This window comes from Guyanagaster necrorhizus, assembly GCF_019112545.1.
Source record: "Guyanagaster necrorhizus MCA 3950 unplaced genomic scaffold BT62scaffold_8, whole genome shotgun sequence".
Taxonomy (NCBI): domain Eukaryota; kingdom Fungi; phylum Basidiomycota; class Agaricomycetes; order Agaricales; family Physalacriaceae; genus Guyanagaster; species Guyanagaster necrorhizus.
Genome location: NW_025064887.1, coordinates 1,033,364 through 1,050,473, shown reverse-complemented (window position 1 = coordinate 1,050,473; position 17,110 = coordinate 1,033,364). Strand labels below are relative to the sequence as shown.

General features: G+C 47.2%; 8 protein-coding genes across 8 annotated transcripts; 5 read left to right on the top strand and 3 right to left on the bottom strand.

Moving 5' to 3' along the window:
* The first annotated feature begins 3,133 nt into the window (after positions 1–3,133).
* BT62DRAFT_758549 (uncharacterized protein) lies at positions 3,134–3,831 on the top strand. Its single transcript, XM_043182170.1, has one exon. The coding sequence runs from the start codon at positions 3,320–3,322 to the stop codon at positions 3,677–3,679; it is 360 nt and encodes a 119-aa protein (XP_043041702.1). The 5' UTR covers positions 3,134–3,319; the 3' UTR covers positions 3,680–3,831.
* A 283-nt stretch (positions 3,832–4,114) lies between these two features.
* On the bottom strand, positions 4,115–4,913 carry BT62DRAFT_1003998 (uncharacterized protein; the record flags this gene model as incomplete). Its single annotated transcript, XM_043176992.1, has 3 exons — positions 4,115–4,444; positions 4,504–4,674; positions 4,848–4,913. The coding sequence occupies 3 exons, from the start codon at positions 4,911–4,913 to the stop codon at positions 4,115–4,117; spliced, it is 567 nt and encodes a 188-aa protein (XP_043041701.1).
* A 203-nt stretch (positions 4,914–5,116) lies between these two features.
* BT62DRAFT_930294 (uncharacterized protein) lies at positions 5,117–6,431 on the bottom strand. Its single transcript, XM_043185897.1, has 5 exons — positions 6,057–6,431; positions 5,831–6,003; positions 5,619–5,772; positions 5,459–5,563; positions 5,117–5,402 (listed from the first exon to the last, which is right to left on the bottom strand). Exons 1-5 carry the CDS (start codon positions 6,197–6,199, stop codon positions 5,273–5,275), a joined length of 705 nt encoding a protein of 234 aa, XP_043041700.1. The 5' UTR covers positions 6,200–6,431; the 3' UTR covers positions 5,117–5,272.
* Positions 6,432–6,880: 449 nt separating this feature from the next.
* BT62DRAFT_890465 (dimethylaniline monooxygenase) lies at positions 6,881–9,530 on the top strand (the record flags this gene model as incomplete). Its single annotated transcript, XM_043183027.1, has 17 exons — positions 6,881–7,103; positions 7,162–7,336; positions 7,388–7,442; positions 7,489–7,670; positions 7,724–7,782; positions 7,832–7,889; positions 7,939–7,978; positions 8,032–8,289; positions 8,345–8,379; positions 8,434–8,502; positions 8,575–8,686; positions 8,744–8,834; positions 8,887–8,940; positions 8,997–9,065; positions 9,115–9,197; positions 9,259–9,373; positions 9,427–9,530. The coding sequence occupies 17 exons, from the start codon at positions 6,881–6,883 to the stop codon at positions 9,528–9,530; spliced, it is 1,782 nt and encodes a 593-aa protein (XP_043041699.1).
* BT62DRAFT_930289 (uncharacterized protein) lies at positions 9,519–11,259 on the top strand. The gene is made up of 2 exons (XM_043185896.1): positions 9,519–10,908; positions 10,963–11,259. The coding sequence occupies exon 1, from the start codon at positions 9,645–9,647 to the stop codon at positions 10,902–10,904; it is 1,260 nt and encodes a 419-aa protein (XP_043041698.1). The 5' UTR covers positions 9,519–9,644; the 3' UTR covers positions 10,905–10,908; positions 10,963–11,259.
* On the bottom strand, positions 11,006–11,855 carry BT62DRAFT_1003995 (uncharacterized protein; the record flags this gene model as incomplete). Its single annotated transcript, XM_043176991.1, has 5 exons — positions 11,006–11,069; positions 11,111–11,246; positions 11,312–11,419; positions 11,602–11,656; positions 11,712–11,855. 5 exons carry the CDS (start codon positions 11,853–11,855, stop codon positions 11,006–11,008), a joined length of 507 nt encoding a protein of 168 aa, XP_043041697.1.
* A 182-nt stretch (positions 11,856–12,037) lies between these two features.
* On the top strand, positions 12,038–13,097 carry BT62DRAFT_1003994 (uncharacterized protein; the record flags this gene model as incomplete). The annotated part of the gene is made up of 4 exons (XM_043176990.1): positions 12,038–12,440; positions 12,494–12,549; positions 12,641–12,669; positions 12,719–13,097. The coding sequence occupies 4 exons, from the start codon at positions 12,038–12,040 to the stop codon at positions 13,095–13,097; spliced, it is 867 nt and encodes a 288-aa protein (XP_043041696.1).
* A 1,275-nt stretch (positions 13,098–14,372) lies between these two features.
* Positions 14,373–17,035, top strand: BT62DRAFT_930285 (pyridine nucleotide-disulfide oxidoreductase family protein). Its single transcript, XM_043185895.1, has 16 exons — positions 14,373–14,472; positions 14,521–14,764; positions 14,821–14,926; positions 14,978–15,032; positions 15,088–15,251; positions 15,302–15,360; positions 15,421–15,478; positions 15,531–15,570; positions 15,625–15,882; positions 15,943–15,977; positions 16,030–16,098; positions 16,150–16,349; positions 16,402–16,455; positions 16,507–16,575; positions 16,623–16,820; positions 16,878–17,035. The coding sequence occupies exons 1-16, from the start codon at positions 14,452–14,454 to the stop codon at positions 16,979–16,981; spliced, it is 1,734 nt and encodes a 577-aa protein (XP_043041695.1). The 5' UTR covers positions 14,373–14,451; the 3' UTR covers positions 16,982–17,035.
* The last annotated feature ends 75 nt before the right edge of the window (positions 17,036–17,110 follow it).

The following is a 17,110-nucleotide window of genomic DNA, read 5'->3' as shown; positions in this document are numbered from 1 at the left end:
TGCCAGATGCTCCTATAGAATCAACTCTTCACTGATCAACATGCTTAATGCATCCCAATGCTGATGCTGCCAAATCTCTGATGTCAAAGCAATGAGAGGCTGAGGCCCATGCAAGTGAAAATGACTGGACAACTAACAGCAAACAGCCACATGCTTCAATAGCTTCTGGTAATCCACCTGATCCATATATTCTATGAAATCATCAAGATGCACTGTATATTAATAAAGAGTGATGGAAGGCAGCTATGAATATGGAATACCAAATGCATATGATGAAGCATACATGGGACCTAGTCAACAGATTAGTAGGTGTGAACATGATGGATTGTAAATGGGTCTATAGTATGAAATGGGATAGCGATGGTAACTGGATCAGGAACAAGGCAAGGCTCATTGGGAAGGGTTACACTCAACAGTATGGACTCAACTATAATGACACTTAGGCTGTGGTGATCCATCTCGAATCTGTATAGATGTTGGCTGCTGTTGCAGCAAAGCTTGATCTTGTCCTATGGCAAGTGGACTTTATTTTGGCATACTTGAATAGCGAGACAAAAGAAAACATCTATATATGTCAGCCCCCAGAGTACATAGTCAAAGGACAAGAGGATAAAATGTGCAAACTTGTCTATACTATTTATGAGACTATACAGGGTGGCCATGATTGATTCGAGACACTTAAGAAAACCTATGAAGACCTTGGATACTGTGCATCGAAGGCAGACCCATGTGTATACACCACTGGCAAGCCTGGAGATGAGTATACCATCACAGATACTTACACTGATGATATGTGAGGAGTATCATCAACTACAGAGGAGGCAAGCCAATGGAAGAAGGAATTAGAGAAGAAATAGAAGCTCACCGATATGGAGGAGAACTATTACTTTCTGAGGATGAAGATTGAACAAGACCTTGAGGCTGGTACCATCACCTTCTTGCAGTGTCCATATTAGGAGAATGTATTTCTGGACTTCAATCTTAAATATATATGATCATGGACCACCTCTCTACTTGTCAGAATTGTACTCGACATGTCACAGTCTCTGAATACTCAAGCAGAGAAGGACACTATGGAAAGATTCTCATACTGACAACTGCTAGGCTGTGTTATATAGGGACAGCTTGCAACTCATTCCAACTTGTGCTTCCCTGTGAGCCTGCTTGCTCACTTCCAGTCCAACTCAGGAATAGAGCACTAGAAAGTATTAATACATGTTCTTGGGTATATAAAGAGGACAATAGACCTTGGTATCTCCTTCTTGTATGAGCAGCTGCTAACATCTGTTGGATTTGTAGATACAGACTATAGAGGTTGTAGAGATACAACTCGTTCAATGTCTGGCTATGTCTTCACCATGGCAGGTGGTCTGATTTGCTAAAGCTCAAAGCATCAGGCTACTGTTGCTCTATTCACTGTTGAGGCTAAATACATTTTCCTTACTCATGCAGTGCAACAGATGATGTGGATATTGTCTTGGATGGATGAGGTCCAACTACCTCAACTTCACTCTAGTGTATTATATAGTGACAACCAGGGTGCTGTAGCATTAACAACAAATACACAGTCTCATCAGAAAGTCAAGCATATCCATATTTGAGAGCATTTCATTAGGGAGCTCATGAAGAACAGCAAATTACATATCGAGTTTGTTCAAGAGAATGCAAACTCTGCAGATATGTTCACTAAACCCTTGCTTCATGACACACACAATGGTTACCTCAAGATGCTCAATGTTATCCTAGTAGATTGAATGGATATGGGAGAGTGTTAGAGGATATCCATACGTTTCATCTTATTTTACTTTTGATCACTTGCTTTATTTGCCTTATATATACTTACACCTTCTGTTGTTTTCTGATCACCTATATAGTCCAGCTGTTCCTATCTGTATGCCTCAGTTGCTTCACCCATGTTGTGCCCGACTGAGGTATGTATACCTCTACTGTGCTTATGACTATGATACTTACACTTATTTGTAGATACTTACATATATTCTTCTGTCAATAAAAATTGCAGTGTACATCTGATGAAGCATTGGCAAGCTTGTTGATATCATCAATGAGAAAAACAGGCTTCCCCTTTATTTCTTCAATATATGTCATAAAGTCAGACTGATTAGCAAATGGTTTCAAATCCTCTGCAGCAGGCTAAATGATCCTGTAGACAGAATTCCAAAATGTCTTCTTATCTTTGTTTACTGACATAGCCAAGGGCAAGCTGCTCTTAATCAGTAGTGCTTTCATCTTTGTCTGAGGAAGAACACACTAGCTGACTGAGTATCTGAGGGCCTTTGCATGGAATTTAAAGTTGAGGAGTCATGTCATCTTATCAGAGCCATCTGCACTTGTAATCAGAAGGGACTGTGCATCCAAGACTCTCCTCAGTGATATTTCTTCTTTATTATCTGGTAGAATGAAGTATTTTTGAGGCATATCACTAACATTTGGAGGACAATCTATAATCCATTTTCTCTCTGTTAGATAATGATAGACTTATTAGAAGTGTGATAAAACTATTTGAATCTGTCATGTACTGTTATCTGAATATTTTGTCATGAAGTTAGGAGTTAGATAAGAGGCTGAAGCAGCACTATAGCAGCAAATAGATTTAAGATGTTTATCTAGAAAAAGTTAGGGTCAAGGCAATGAGAATCAGAAATGTGGTTTACCATTTAACTTGGCATCTACTAGTGGGCCATTATTGAGTATCATTCTCTGATATAATCTGAGAGAGGCAAGACTTGTCCTGACTTTCCTGAACTCTATCCTTCTACAAAACCTACTTCAGTGACCTCTTTTAATGACTGAGATGGTTTTGAATTCTGTCTCTATATGAAGCACTCTGAGCTGGCTCAATGCCTGATAATATGTTGTGATAGGGCCAGCTTGAACCCACAATGCTTCTTGGCAGGGCAGCAGCAGGATATACATACCCCAGAGATGACTGATGGAAGTACAGTGTCCATGCTTCATTTTCAGATGCCTTCAGAACATTGCATGACAGCTTCTCAAGAATCCATCATGCAGAGTGCTGTCAACATAATGGATGTTGAAGCAAACCTGGAGCAGCTAAGTGAGCCTGTTATATCCATTGAAAAGCTTATGGACAGTGAAATTGAGACTTTGGACTCTAGACTGTCATTGGTTGTTTGATTATTCTGCTTCGCTCTGTTTATTGATTAGTCTTATATAATTGGCTTCTGGTGGACCTTTTTATCTTTCTCATGACAATCCGACAACACATATATACTACTCGGACGCGTCTCTAGTTCCAGCGACATCACATTTGGCGGGGATCGAATATTGGTGACGCGTCATGAAACTCGGCGAGAGAATACTCGGACTAATCTGCGAGGTGGTGACCATAGCCTCTAGCACACAATCGTGCAATCTCTTATCTGGCCGTTCTCATTGCAGGGGGAAGGGTGGGAACATCGGGGTTAGATTGAGGCCCAACTCAAAAATTTCAGGCCCTATTACCGCGGCGGCCTTGCAGGGAGGCTATATCAAGACTGCACGAAGAATACGGAGGCAAAGAGGCCCTCTTCCTTCGCTCCACCAACCGAAATTTGCTCTCACACCATACTTACTTTCAAATTCCACAGCAAACAGACCGAATGCGCGCGCGGGTAGTATTCTTTCTCCGTGGTACCATGCACCTTGGTGGCGTCAATGAGCGGTAATGTAAATCGGTGTGTGGCGGCCGCTCGAAAGCGCGTCTTGACTCGGCTCCTTCTGCTGCAACCGTGTTGAAGAGGGGGCTTCTGAGACTCGCCGCGGTATTTCCTACACATGCAGCCACTGTCTTCATATCCATTTTGAAGGGCCTAACACAGCTCGGACGCTACTCCAATCTCCTTCCATCTTGCTATGCGTCCTCTGGCACCTTTCAAAGTAGTCTGGTCGACCGACGACGAGTCGCAGAAGTCGATCTCATCATTACACGGAACGGTACCTTCAGGCATGTCGGGATTGTTACATCATTGCAGAGGGGAATGGCGGTAAATTCCCTTCTTTCTTCGAAGAGTATTCACATAAATGCCTTCGCACTGCGGCGCTGGGCAGTGGTGTAAGTTGCTGAGTAAAGAAATATTCTCCAATTTCTTGCCTGTCAGAATGTCGTTGCGTGGTTTAGTCGTGGCAAGTCGGTTAACCCGCCACGCGACGCGTCTTTTTCGATTACGCATTTTGGGAGGATACAGAAGCGTTGACGTGTCTTGAAACTCGGCGAGAGAATACTTGCTAGGCGGGGATTGTAGCCACCCAACCATGCGAGGTAAGGTCTGGGGGGCTGGATATCGGATGGGGCGAGATCGAACTTGAAATGAACTCTAAAATTTTCAGATCCTTGCAGGGATGTAAAGAAGGCTAAATCAACACTGCGCGAAGAATCCGGAGGCAAAGAGGCCCTCTTCTTTCGCTCCACTTTGCTCTTATGATGCTTGAAATTGAATACCACTTACTTTCAAATTTCACAGCAAAGAGACAGAATACTCGCACGGGTATATTCTTTCTCCCTGGTATAGTGGCATCTTGAGTCCGCCGAAAAGCTCCAGATGGGCGTTCAAAAGGTAACCGGTATGTGGCGGCCGCTCGAAAGCGTGTCTGTCCCTCTTGACTCGGTTCCTTCTGCCGCAACCGCGTAGACGTTCCCCGATTCCGTCGCTGTATCTACGGTGCATGCCTGGACAGGCGTGAGTGAGAATTTGAGTGATAAATGCCTCTCTCCTTGTTCTAGGCGAATCTTGTCTTCTTGCACGTCTCTATGGAGAACAAGGGCACCGTGGTCCACCAGTGCGAATCCCTGATGAGTTCTTCGGAACGGAACGGGGGGACGTACGTACTAACGCTCCGGAAAACAGAACCGTGGTTGGATGCAGTGTCCGTTCATCGTGCCACGTAGTCCGCATTTCATCTCAAGCTGCATATAATGTGTTCTAGAATGGTAAGCTCAAGCTTGTGTACGCTGCCCCAATGTCCGAAGGAGCTAATTTGAACGGAAGATACCACTCGCTTATCCTAAAGCTTCTTTTCTGGTGTAAAATTAGCGATGGACGCCACTCCCGGCTGCGAGGACCTCAACATCGGGCGGGAATTATACGAAGAATGTATAGCGAACACTTTTTGATGTCGAATTTATTATAGATCTGCGTTTACTTGTGATATTATAAGTTACAAATGATGCAATAGTTTACAGGCTTCCATGGTGAGCGGCGCAAATATGACTTGGGTTGTAACTAGGTGAAGAACTACTACAGTCATCTGATTCTTAGTGTTTGAAAACGCCCTGGGGGAGGAGGAAAGGAGGGTTCGGGTCCGCTCCGAGAAGCTCCCCGAGACCAACGTAGAACGCGCCAAAGCCTGTGATGGTCCCAATGATACCCGTTGCCTTTGCGACACTAAATCATAACGATGAGTATCGATCGCGGATGTGGTGAAGGGAATATATGCATACGCTGAGTTTCCGTGCGTGAATTCTGTGATGCCGAAGAAGAGGAACGTCACGGTGAGCAGGGACAGGAGGATGACCAGTGCCAGGGTTTTACGTAGAGCGGTTAACCTAGATGTGTGTGTGAGCTGAGGATATATGAACGGAAGATCTGATGGGGACTTACAAAAACATGGCGGTGATGATGCTCCAGATAATAAAGTAAATGCCCAGGGCATTTTGGAGCATTCTGGTCTCGCCATCGTATGCAGTCGCGATACCGGTGTTGGGAAGTAGAACTGCGGCGTAGGACAGCCAGAAGGTACCGTAGATGGTGAATACTACGAGATAGCTTTTGGTTAAAAAAAATTATGACTCCAGGCAGAGAATTGTACATACCCGAACCAGTAAAAGTGACACCGCGAGCGAACTCGACGACACCGCCAGTGAACTGGGCGACACCGCCGGTGAAGAGAGCGAGTCCGAGGACGGCGTTGGGAATTGAGATACTACTGGCGCCGGCGGTGTAGAGGGAAATGGCAATGCAAGTCGCGCCGAAAGAGAATAAACCTCTGTAAAAAGAATCAGAATATGGCCTGGATGGTTACGAGGGAGTGGGACTGACAAAGCTGCACCGTTGGGAAGAGCCGGACGGGCGATAGGCGGAGGAGGCGGCGGCGGGGCATTGGCGTTGGCGAAATGACCTCGGTGATGGACATCCTCATAGGTAGCAGCTTCAAGCTTTTCAGCTGTGCTCGTTGACGACATTTTTTCAGAGAGCAGGTGATGGGGGAAGATGATAGTAAAGGATGCAGGTTCGAGCGACGCTCTTTATCTCTTTATCCAGCCACAGGGGGAATCCCGATCTAGTTGTTGAAATAAGCTGCGAGTGCGGGGAAATGTCAACGATTTTCATATTTGCAAGATATTTTCTTGTTTGTCAGCATTTTGGGAGGCGGCCAGGGAGAGTACACGGTGATGATCGTACAGGAACTGCGCGATCGTTTGTTGGTCACGGGCACATGTACGGTCTCCCGAGCTTCCGATGGTGTGCTTCCTTAGGAGGCTTACTCTCGGTGATGACGGTGGCCCAGGCTTGGACGTGGTCAGGCGACGTTACCCCACGCTGTTTCCGCCTTCTTTCTGGGGTTGTGGGGTTCCAATTTCAAATCCAGCACGATTCCCATCAATCTGAGCTCCAGATGCTCACATGCTGGCTCAGCCGACTCTGTTAGACTTTGAACGTAGCGGTTTTAGTGCTAGATAGTGGCGTGTCTCTTCAACTTTAAGCCCCGAGTGCCCACATAAAGCCAGCAAAAATCATTGACCACTCGTAAAAATGCTCGTCCACGCTCTTCCGCCACCCGTTCGCAGTCTAGACACGTATCATACCGATCCAAAGAATCCAGCCGAGGTTTCGCACATTGAGAATTCTGCGCCGCCTGCTGTATGCCTCATTTCATCGATTGGTCATCCTCCCTGATTCGGACATACCAGGCTGCAAAACACTGGTTCAAGTCGCTTTCAGATGCCATAGAAGCAAACGACACTTCGAATATCACAGCCCATTTTTTGGCCGATGGATACTGGCGTGATCTCTTGTCCTTATCGTGGGATAATCGTACTTTGCATACCGTCCCCGCCATTAAGAGCTTCCTCGACGACAACGACCGTCTAAAATCCTCCCGACTCCACAATTTGAACCTCCAAGGCGAGCCTGTTCTAGTCAGAGCCAACCGAGGTGCCCCGTTTTTTTTTGGTCATTCACTACTGCAACCCCACTCTCAACGCCTTTCTAGATTTTACCTGGGTACAATGCTTCTTCACATTTGAGACGAGCATCGCTCGAGGGCGAGGCTTCTTCAGGCTGATGCGTGATCCCGATGGCGGTGTATGGAAAGCAAAGTAAGCCTTGCATCTGTCAACCCTTCCGGATTTTTATCTTCGCCTCCCAAGAACTTTCTACACAGGGATAGAGGAGCTAAAGGGATATGAAGAACACAGGGGCACCGTAAGACAAGGCACAACGACCCTGTAGTGATCTGAAACTTTTACAGACGCGCCCTGTCGGTGTGAACCACGGGGCCAACACAGATCGCAAGTCGTGGAAAGACAGTCGAGCAAAGAAGCGCGAATTTGCCAATGCAGAACCGACAGTGCTCATCGTCGGCGCTGGCCAGTCTGGTTTGGCCGTGGGCGCCAGGCTAGGCCAGCTCAACGTCGACACACTTCTTATCGAGTATGCTTTCTCTTTTCGGATGATCGACAAATTCTGACCGTTCCCGTCGGCAGCAAGAATGATCGAGTGGGGGACAACTGGAGGAAACGATACGATTTCCTCGTCCTTCATGGTAGGAATTTTACTTATTCTTCCTAGCAAATCTAACAGTTGCGCCCCAGATCCAGTCTGGTATGACCACCTTCCCTACGTTTCATTTCCCCCACACTGGCCAGTTTTGTAAGCTCAATAAACTACGCGCTATCGATCAACACTCACCGTTCCACAGCACGCCCAAGGACAAGCTAGGCGACTGGTTTGAGGCCTATGTACGTCCCCACTCCACTCGATCACCAATATATACCGAACCCAAGAACTCCAGGCGGCGACGATGGAGCTTAATATCTGGATGCAAAGCACCATCAAATCCGCCACGTACGACGAATCCTCCCACCTCTGGACCGTCAACATTGCCCGTGCTGGTCATCCCGACCGTGTCATCAGACCCAAATTTATCGTCGTCGCCACCGGACACAGCGGAGAGCCCAACATCTCCATCTTCAAGGGCCAGGATACCTTCAAGGGCCACCTCTGCCACTCGAGTCAGCACACCACAGGAGGCGACTTCAAGCGCAAGAAGGTAAGGATACGCACGTTCACAGGGGCGCACCATATTGACAGCTTGATTTTCATAGGCAGTTGTCGTCGGCTGCTGCAATAGTGGTCACGAGTGAGTCAATAATTATGGGTATTTGAAACGCCGTTCATTGAACCTGCCAAAAAGCATCGCGCAGGACTTTTATGAGCAAGGGGCTGACGTTACCATCGTGCAACGATCCAGTACCTATGTGATGTCAGTACTTGTCATACTTTTTTTCTTTTTTCTTTTTTCTGCGTGAATCTCATTTACATTGGGGGGGAACAGGTCCTCGTCCGCTGGGCTCGGAGTCTTGTTCCGTGGGTTGTACGAAGAGAATGGACCACCGACAGAAGATGCGGATATCATGTTCTCGTCGACGCCTAACCATATGTTCCAGGTGCGTCCGGAATGATTCGCTAAGAGTTTCTGAAGACGAGCGTGCAAGAAAATTTAGATCTTGCACAAATATACCACTGAAGAGATTGCCGAGATTGATCGTCCTACGCTAGATGGATTGCAGAAAGTCGGGTTCAAGATAGACTTTGGTCAGGACGCCGTTTTTCCAACCGAACTTTTAACTTGACACACGATTTTTAGGTGTCGGCGGATCGGGGTTCATTACCAAGTATTTTACTCGGGGCGGCGGATACTGTAAGAGACGAGTACGTCAGCCAAACAGTACGATTGGCTGATAGGATGGTTCCTAGATATAGACGTTGGCGCATCCAAGCTGATCATAGAGAAGAAGATCAAGCTGAAGCAGGGCCACGAGATCAGTAAGGCCCGGCAGCGCTGCTATCGAACCTCACTAACAACAGAGAGCAGATCACTTTACGGAGAACTCTGTCGTCTTTGATGACGGCACAGACGTTGAAGCGGATATCGTCGTTCTAGCGACAGGCTACAAGGTAGGAAGTTTCCTTCCAATTCAAGTTTTGGACCCCGTTCGACTGAGGTTTGGGTAAATAGAACATGAAGACCACGGCGGTGAAGATCCTCGGTCCAGAGGCCGAGCGTATGAAGGACGTGTGGGGCTTGGATTCTGAGGGAGAGTTGAGTGGGATTTACAGGTCTAGTGGTCATCGTAAGCTCGCATCTTACGCTACGCAGTACTAAGTGCTGACCTTTGTGGTATAGCTGGAATCTACGCCATGGGAGGAAACCTTGCACTTGTGAGGTTCTGGAGTAAAAGGCTGGCATTGAGAATCAAAGCGCAAGTGGAAGGCCTTGCACCCATATAAGCACATAAATCCAAGTAGTTTTGATTAATCAAGTTCGAGCCGATACTTCGGGTGGGCCGTGTGAAGTTGCTATAACCGTCAGCCTTCTAATCTCCGTCCCTTCAACTCCCAGCAATGACAAGACACGTCCCATTGCTCTCTCTACACCTTTATGAAGTAATCATAGACTTCTGCGCTGAGTTCGAAGACAACACCACTCTCCTCAGTTGTAGCCTCGTATGTCGCTCCTGGGTCCGTCGATCACGTCACCACTATTTCAAGACCACCCATATCCGGAGCGCTGGAAAGGCAAATTCCTTCCTCCAGCTAATACACGGATCCATAACCTCCATCAACTCGCTGGAAATCCATGCATTGGTCCTCGGAACGAACCGAGGGCGTGTGCCACAAGATTGGTTTTGCGATTGGTTGCCTACGCTGCTCAGAGCGTTACCCAGCGTCAAAGCGCTATCATTTTCGCTTGCCAACCACGAGGTCCATACGGCTTTGAAGGTGCATCCTATGCCCTCAGGACGTGCCGAGGGTGTTTTCATGGCGCCCTTCAGCCTCGTTCCAGATAGCCTCCGAATGACCACACTGAAGCTAGCCAAGTGCCACTTCTTCTCTCTGCGGCAGCTCTTTTTCGTACTCAGCCAGTTTACCCTATTGGAGGATCTGAGGTTGGAAGGGCTCCAGTTCAAAAATACCGAGACGGATATTCTCATTCCGAATTTTGGCGTGTATAATTGCGTCCAGCACCTCGTTTACCTGAAAAGATTGTATGTTGATACCCTTGCTTTGGAGTCCTCGCGCGGGGATGAGGTGGCCTCTTATTTTGCATTTGCGATGCCTTCAGTCGAGATGCTATCTCTGAGGATGCCTAAGACGAAACGTGAGTGGTCGATCATGCAGCAGCTCCTGCTTGGCTTGCGGGGCTCGTTGATGGAAGTGGAGTGGCGAGAATGTGGTGATATAAGAGGAGATTGGAGTAGCCTCGACTTGCAGTTGAGACTCCTCCATGTCCGCGCGATATGTTTCAGCGGAATATGGCGTCAGCCAATGGATAGGTTTGGGCTACCACCGAAGTCTGCCGTTCCGCTGATCCTGTATCATATTTGTGGGGCTTGCGAGCTCAGGGGTGTCCTCCTGGATGTTGAGGATCCGGACTTTGTCACTGCTTTGAATGACTCTCTGTGCAGTGCCATTGATAGGGGTCTAGCGCGGCCTGCGTTCTCCCATCTCGACCAGTTGGTCGTACGGACGGATGGGCAGCCACAGGGAATAACGAACCTTACGGTGATTCTTCCGCAGCTGTGGGCTTCATGGATAGCTGGGAGGTTTCCGCATACGGGTAGTAGGGGTGTGATGCTGAAGGTGGAGCAAACATATCGTTAATGAGGTCCTGATTCTGTCTTTTGAGTTCGATGGTCCGCGTTCTCACTTTCAGTTCCAGGTGTCGATACAGACCTATTTATGAAAGGGATGGTCTGTATGTACTACCATGGGCTGCAAAGCTGTTTTCCTGTAAGATTTCGAGTGATCGAAGTCGGCGTAGGGAAGCTACCAACTTAAGCGGTTAATGTGGGTATTTATACGCGCACTTGTTCAACTGGAACGGATTGCTCTGAGGCAAGTCTTCCTGACCCAAATCTTGAGAAACTGACCCACGGTTAACAAAGTTCGAGTTGAACGTACTGATTGCTCGAGCGCGCTTTGATTCGGCTATTGCCGATATCGCTGATAATGTGAGGTGGCAATGATCGGTTCATTTGCAGGCCCACTGGCAGGCCCTCATGCATCACGCAGCGAGCTGCCTCGCTTTCTCTCGAAATCTTTGAGAAGATCATTGACTTCTGTTCGGAATTCGATGACAAGTCTACCCTTCTGGCCTGCAGCCTCGTCTGCAGGGCCTGGGTAAAGCGGTCGCGTTATCATTACTTCAGAAATGTTCAAATCTGCAAAGCAGAATGAAGCTATTCTCTCCTTCACATTATATCCAAACCAGATACTTTTATTGTCGCTTCGAATATTCGTGAGCTAACTGTTGGAGAGTACGGAGATGGGGATCAAGCCTGGGTGGTGGATTGCTTACGTGCACTTTTAGGAGCGTTGACCGGGGTCAAAGCCCTGTTGCTGTCGGGCGCAGACTACAATTCCAAAAGTGTCTGTGAGGTGACCCCGCCTTCTGGATGCGGTCTTCACCGTTTCCAGCCCCACTGTCCCCTTCTTCCATACAGCGACAGCATCGCCTCTTTGAAACTCATAGCTTGCTGCTTTCAGTCTTTGAGGTAGCTTTTCGAGGTCCTCAATCAATTCCCATCCTTGTAAAACATGAATTTGGAGCATCTACTTTTGTAGATAAGAATCTGGGCTATCTACAACCCAACTATGGTGAGGATCGCCGGGTTCTTCATCTCACTCGCCTGAAAAGGTTACGACTCGATGCTATACCTCTCAGCACATAGTGGGGAAATCTCTTCTTCTGGTTTGTTTTTTCAACAGTGTTGGTAGGGGTATTTCCCTTGCGAATGCTGAAGAGTTTGCACGATTGGGTGATGTTGAAGAGGATGCTGACCGGCTTGCGGAATTTGTTGGTCAAATTAGAGCTATGGGAGTCCTGCGATTTATACGGAGACTGTACCATCTTCGATTTGGGCCTGGACCTTTTCCATGTTCGTACCATCGTTTTTAGCGGCATGCGTCATCGGATTAGCGATGCACTACGAAAACTAAAAGCGTCGATGATCCCGACCCTTTTCTATCAGGTTCTCAAAGGTCGCGATCTGGAAAATATCATCTTTGATGTAGAGGATGCAGACGTCTTTGCTGCGATGGAAGAGCTCAAGCTCCCCTGCAAGGCCATTGATTGGGAGTTAAGCAGGAAATGGTTGACATTTTCTAATTTGAAGGAACTGGTGATACGGACGAATGGTCAGAGCGGGACACTAGCAGAGCATGTACCAGGGGTGGATCCGTTTTTTCAGCGTACGACTGGCAGAGGCATAGTTTTGAGGATGGAATAATCTCGTCGTTGAATAAGGTAATGATCCTGTCTTTCGTGCTTAATGGTTGCACTGCTAACATAATCAGTCACAGGAAATTCTATTTTTCTTGAAAAATCGCTACTATAGAATGATATCGTCACAGAACATAACCAGCTGTAAGTCACATATCCTTTATGCCGACACCCCACCTCATAGACCTTGCAGCGAAAAGAGAGATATTCAGTGCAGAACAGGCCATGGATACATAGGCGAGTATTACTCACAATTCGTGCCAAGTAAGGACGTTGACTGCCCTTGTGCAGAGTTGTTTCAGACACGGGAGCACACCCTGCGTTCATGCACCCTCTACGAAGAGCAACGGGGGATCCTCCGGAATGTGTCAAGGACTGTATACCTACCAGACATCCTTGGCACCAAGGAAGGAATCACAGCACTGAGCGAGTTCATGGAAAACACAGGAGCATTCACCTGGACGGGACAACTACAAAACGAGAGGCTCGCCCCAGAGCCAGAAGAAGAAGGAGGAGGAGGAGGAGAGTGGTGGGAAGAAGATGAGGGCGACACGGAAGACGAGCACGGGTAACCGCCGCACGCCCACCACACCATAGACCATGTCCAACACAGCCAGCACTCAAGACATGCTCGCAAAACACCTCAGGCTTTAGCCAACCGCAGAATCAAACGAATCAATTAGCCCACCACGAGGGTGCAAAATACCATACATGTCCATTACTCTACTCCACATTACACGCCAAAACACCCGGGGAACTCAGAAGGAAGAGCGGAGGGACTGGAACAAGAGGGAAAGAGGATCCTGAGTCCCTGTACCTCCACCGCGTCTTAGTAGTTAGCTTACTTGTTGCGGTTAATCAAATGTTGAATACAAAAAAAACATATCCTTTATGCTCCCCAATTGGTGTGGCGGATTGTGCAAGGTAAGTTGAAACTTGAATGTTCAAACCGCCAGACAGGAACAACTCGAAGTTCAAGCTCAAGGATGTCTACCGTCTTCCCGATTGAGGACAAGCTCATCTATACCAGAATTGGAGTGGTCCTTGATCTGGTATTACAGAGCGATACCTAGAAGCGCGTCTAGTTTCATGATCTATTAACCTCGGTCTGCCAGTCCACGGAGCGGCCACCTCTCGCGATCATAATACGTGAAGAATAGCAAGACCTCTTCAGTTCCAGCGCGTCTTGTAGCGTCTCCAAGTCCGCATTAGGATGTAAACATTTCAGTGTTGCCAAGCCAAAGGCTCACACAGCGCTCAGACAAGAGGTTTATGCCCACCAAAGGCAAAAACGTCAAGTTCAACTCTTGCGTTCCAAGCAAAGTCGGCAGAGCCGTATCGCGCGAATCCCTTGAAGCTTTGAAGCAGCCTTTCCAAATTCCGGCCCGACTTTGGATCTCGCCGTGTTACCAGGTACCCGTTATAACTCCGAGCATTCATTAAGTCGGCTCTCGTGTTCCTTCCCCATACTTTTGTGCAACGTAAGTAGCCGCCACTCAAGGGTAACATAAAGATACGCCAGTTCGTAACGGACAAAATGCGGGGGGCATAGTGCGTTCTCTCTGCTTTTTACTCCGTTGGTGATCTTTCCCTCAGGTTTTCTTCTTCGAAGTACCGTCGTGTTTTCTATAGTTTTATTTCAAACTTTTATACCGTCGAAGTGCTTACCGATCCAGGATGAATCATCCAGAGGAGCTTCCAAAGGCACACCGTTCGGCTCGGAGACGGCGGTAGTCACCAGACTCTCTGGGAAAAACTGAATTATAGAATTAGTTAACTCTGTTATGTCTCTGAGTCCGGACCAAGGGTTTTCGAGCTCAGACGGATCACCCGACAGCGCGTGGTAAGCTTTGTTCCTTTATATCTTTCCCAACTACTGAATGCTTTTGATCGCAGTTAGAGCCTCTCCGTGTTGGGACCTTCAGAATGGACACTGAACCTACAGCTGTGAGCACTATTTTACACAAAGCTACTATTTGCTAACCACCTCTTCAGATCGCAGAACGGTGGTTTCGGTCGTTTTCAGAAGCTATACATTCGCAAGATGCAGACGCTGTCTCTTCTAGCCTTTTCGCGGATGGGTATTGGCGCGATCTTCTGACTCTGTCATGGGATATTCGCACCTTGCATTTTGCTCCGATTATCAAGACGTTCTTGGAAACCGACGGTCATCTCAAAAGTTCGGGACTGTGTGAGTTGAAACTTGAGGGCGTACCGACTCTCGTTGAGGCCATGCCTGGTAAGCGCCGTCCACTACATACGCATTCCTAATTTTGTATTGAATAATTTGCTCAGGATTTACCTGGATACAATGTTTGTTTACATTCGAAACGAACATCGCCCGTGGACGAGGATTCTTTCGGTTAATGCAGGATAGCAATGATAGTTCTTGGAAGGCTAAGTAAACGGCCATTTTAGCCGTCGTTAACATCGTTCATAAATTGTTTTTCAGAGCGCTTTACACTGGAATTGAAGAGCTAAAGGAACACGAGGAAAAGCAGAGAAAGGTATGTGACTTAATAACCTTGTTTGAAAAGCAGACTTGGATGTTGTTCGGTCCAGGCACGACCTGTCAGTGTAAACTACGTCCCCCACACGGACCAGATTGGAGGGAAGCTCGATATTATCGACAAAGAGCCGGTAGTCCTGATAGTCGGAGCTGGGCAATGCGGCCTCTCTCTTGGCGCACGACTGAAGCAACTCAAAATTAGCACAATTCTCATCGAGCGAGTCTTCCTTTTTATGTACAGATCGACCATTCTAACCAGTGTGACAGCAAGAATGACAGAGTCGGCGACAATTGGCGAAAGCGGTACAAGTCTCTTGTATTACATGGTGGCCGCTATCTCCGTATTGCACTTAGCCCCGGAACGATCTGACATTCTGCCACTGTAGATCCCGTTTGGTTCGACCACCTTCCTTATGTCCCTTTTCCCGACCATTGGCCCATATTGTGAGCCCCGGTCATTGTATAATATGATGATATTCGACTAATCCATATCTAGCTCACCCAAAGATAAGCTCGCGGACTGGTTTGAAGCATATGTATGTTACCGATTTACTTGAGCCGTCGTAATGATAATGAACTTCTGATTTTAGGCTATCATCATGAATTTGAACATCTGGATGCGAAGCTCAATCAAATCCGCCGTATACGATGAGGTCTCTCACACCTGGACGGTGGCAATATCCCGCGCTGGACATCCCGACCAAGTGATCAAACCGAAATTCGTCGTCCTTGCTACGGGAGCGAGTGGAGAACCAAATATCCCTGTGTTCAAAGACCAAAGCTTATTCAAAGGACCCGTCTGTCATTCTAGCCAGTATAAGTCTGGCGAAAGATTCAAAGACAAGAAAGTGTGTATACGGCATTGTCTTCGGCCCTTGCTCTTTGGTATTGAAATTCTTATCCACAAGGCTATCGTCGTCGGGTGTTGCAATAGCGGCCATGAGTGTGTCAATCTCATCGCCCTTGTATTAGCATAAATCTGAACATGTTCTAAGCATTGCTCAGGACTTACATGAACATGGTGCAGACGTCACGATCGTACAAAGGTCCAGCACCTATGTTATGTGAGTTCCCTACATTGCCGTCTCGTTTGGATTTACATAATAACTTATTAGATCCTCTACTGGTGTCGGATGCTTACTTGGCGCTTTGTATGGAGAAGAAGGTCCGCCGACAGAGGATGCCGACATCATGAACTTTTCGCTTCCTGTTCTCATGTATAGCGATTTGCATAAATATGCGACTGAACAAATGTCTGAACTTGACCGCGATATATTAGAAGGATTGCGGAAGGTGGGGTTCAAGCTTAATACTGGTAAGTATCCTAGGTATCTGCCAAGCTGGTTTTTCATTGATTTGATGGTTAGGTATAAACGGGGCAGGGTTGATGATGACATACTTCATCAAGGGAGGAGGGTACTGTAAGGAAGCATATTTACGTTCTGCCTGTGCCGTTCATTGATCCTCGTCAGACATTGACGTTGGCGCATCGAAACTCATCGCTGAGAAGAAGATCAAGATCAAACAGGGCCATGAAATTAGTGAGTTGTACAGTTGTAATACAAGGGTAGACGCAAACGAAGAATAGGCTATTTCACTGAGAACTCTCTTGTCTTCGATGATGACACAGAGATCGAGGCGGATATCGTGGTCCTGGCCACCGGATACCAGAATATGAGGACTACGGCAATAAGAATCCTCGGACCTGAAGCAGAACGCATCAGCGAAGTGTGGGGCCTTGATTCAGAAGGAGAACTTAACGGTATTGCCAGGACTACTGGACATCGTGCGTAGCTCATGAACGCTTTATTGCTTGCAAGAATTGATGGGGTGATTTTCTTAGCTGGTATATACACACTGGGAGGAAACCTTGCTCATGCAAGATTCTGGAGTAAGCGGCTCGCACTGAGAATCAAAGCACAGGTGGAAGGGCTTGTCCCATGGTGAGGGTATGTTCAATCAATACAAGCCTGAGGCGAAGAGTCACTGTACTATTTCATTCTTGTCATCGAGAATATATGAGATGCATATAATAAGTATATTGGAAGCATGCTCGAATACATGTGCCTACTTACC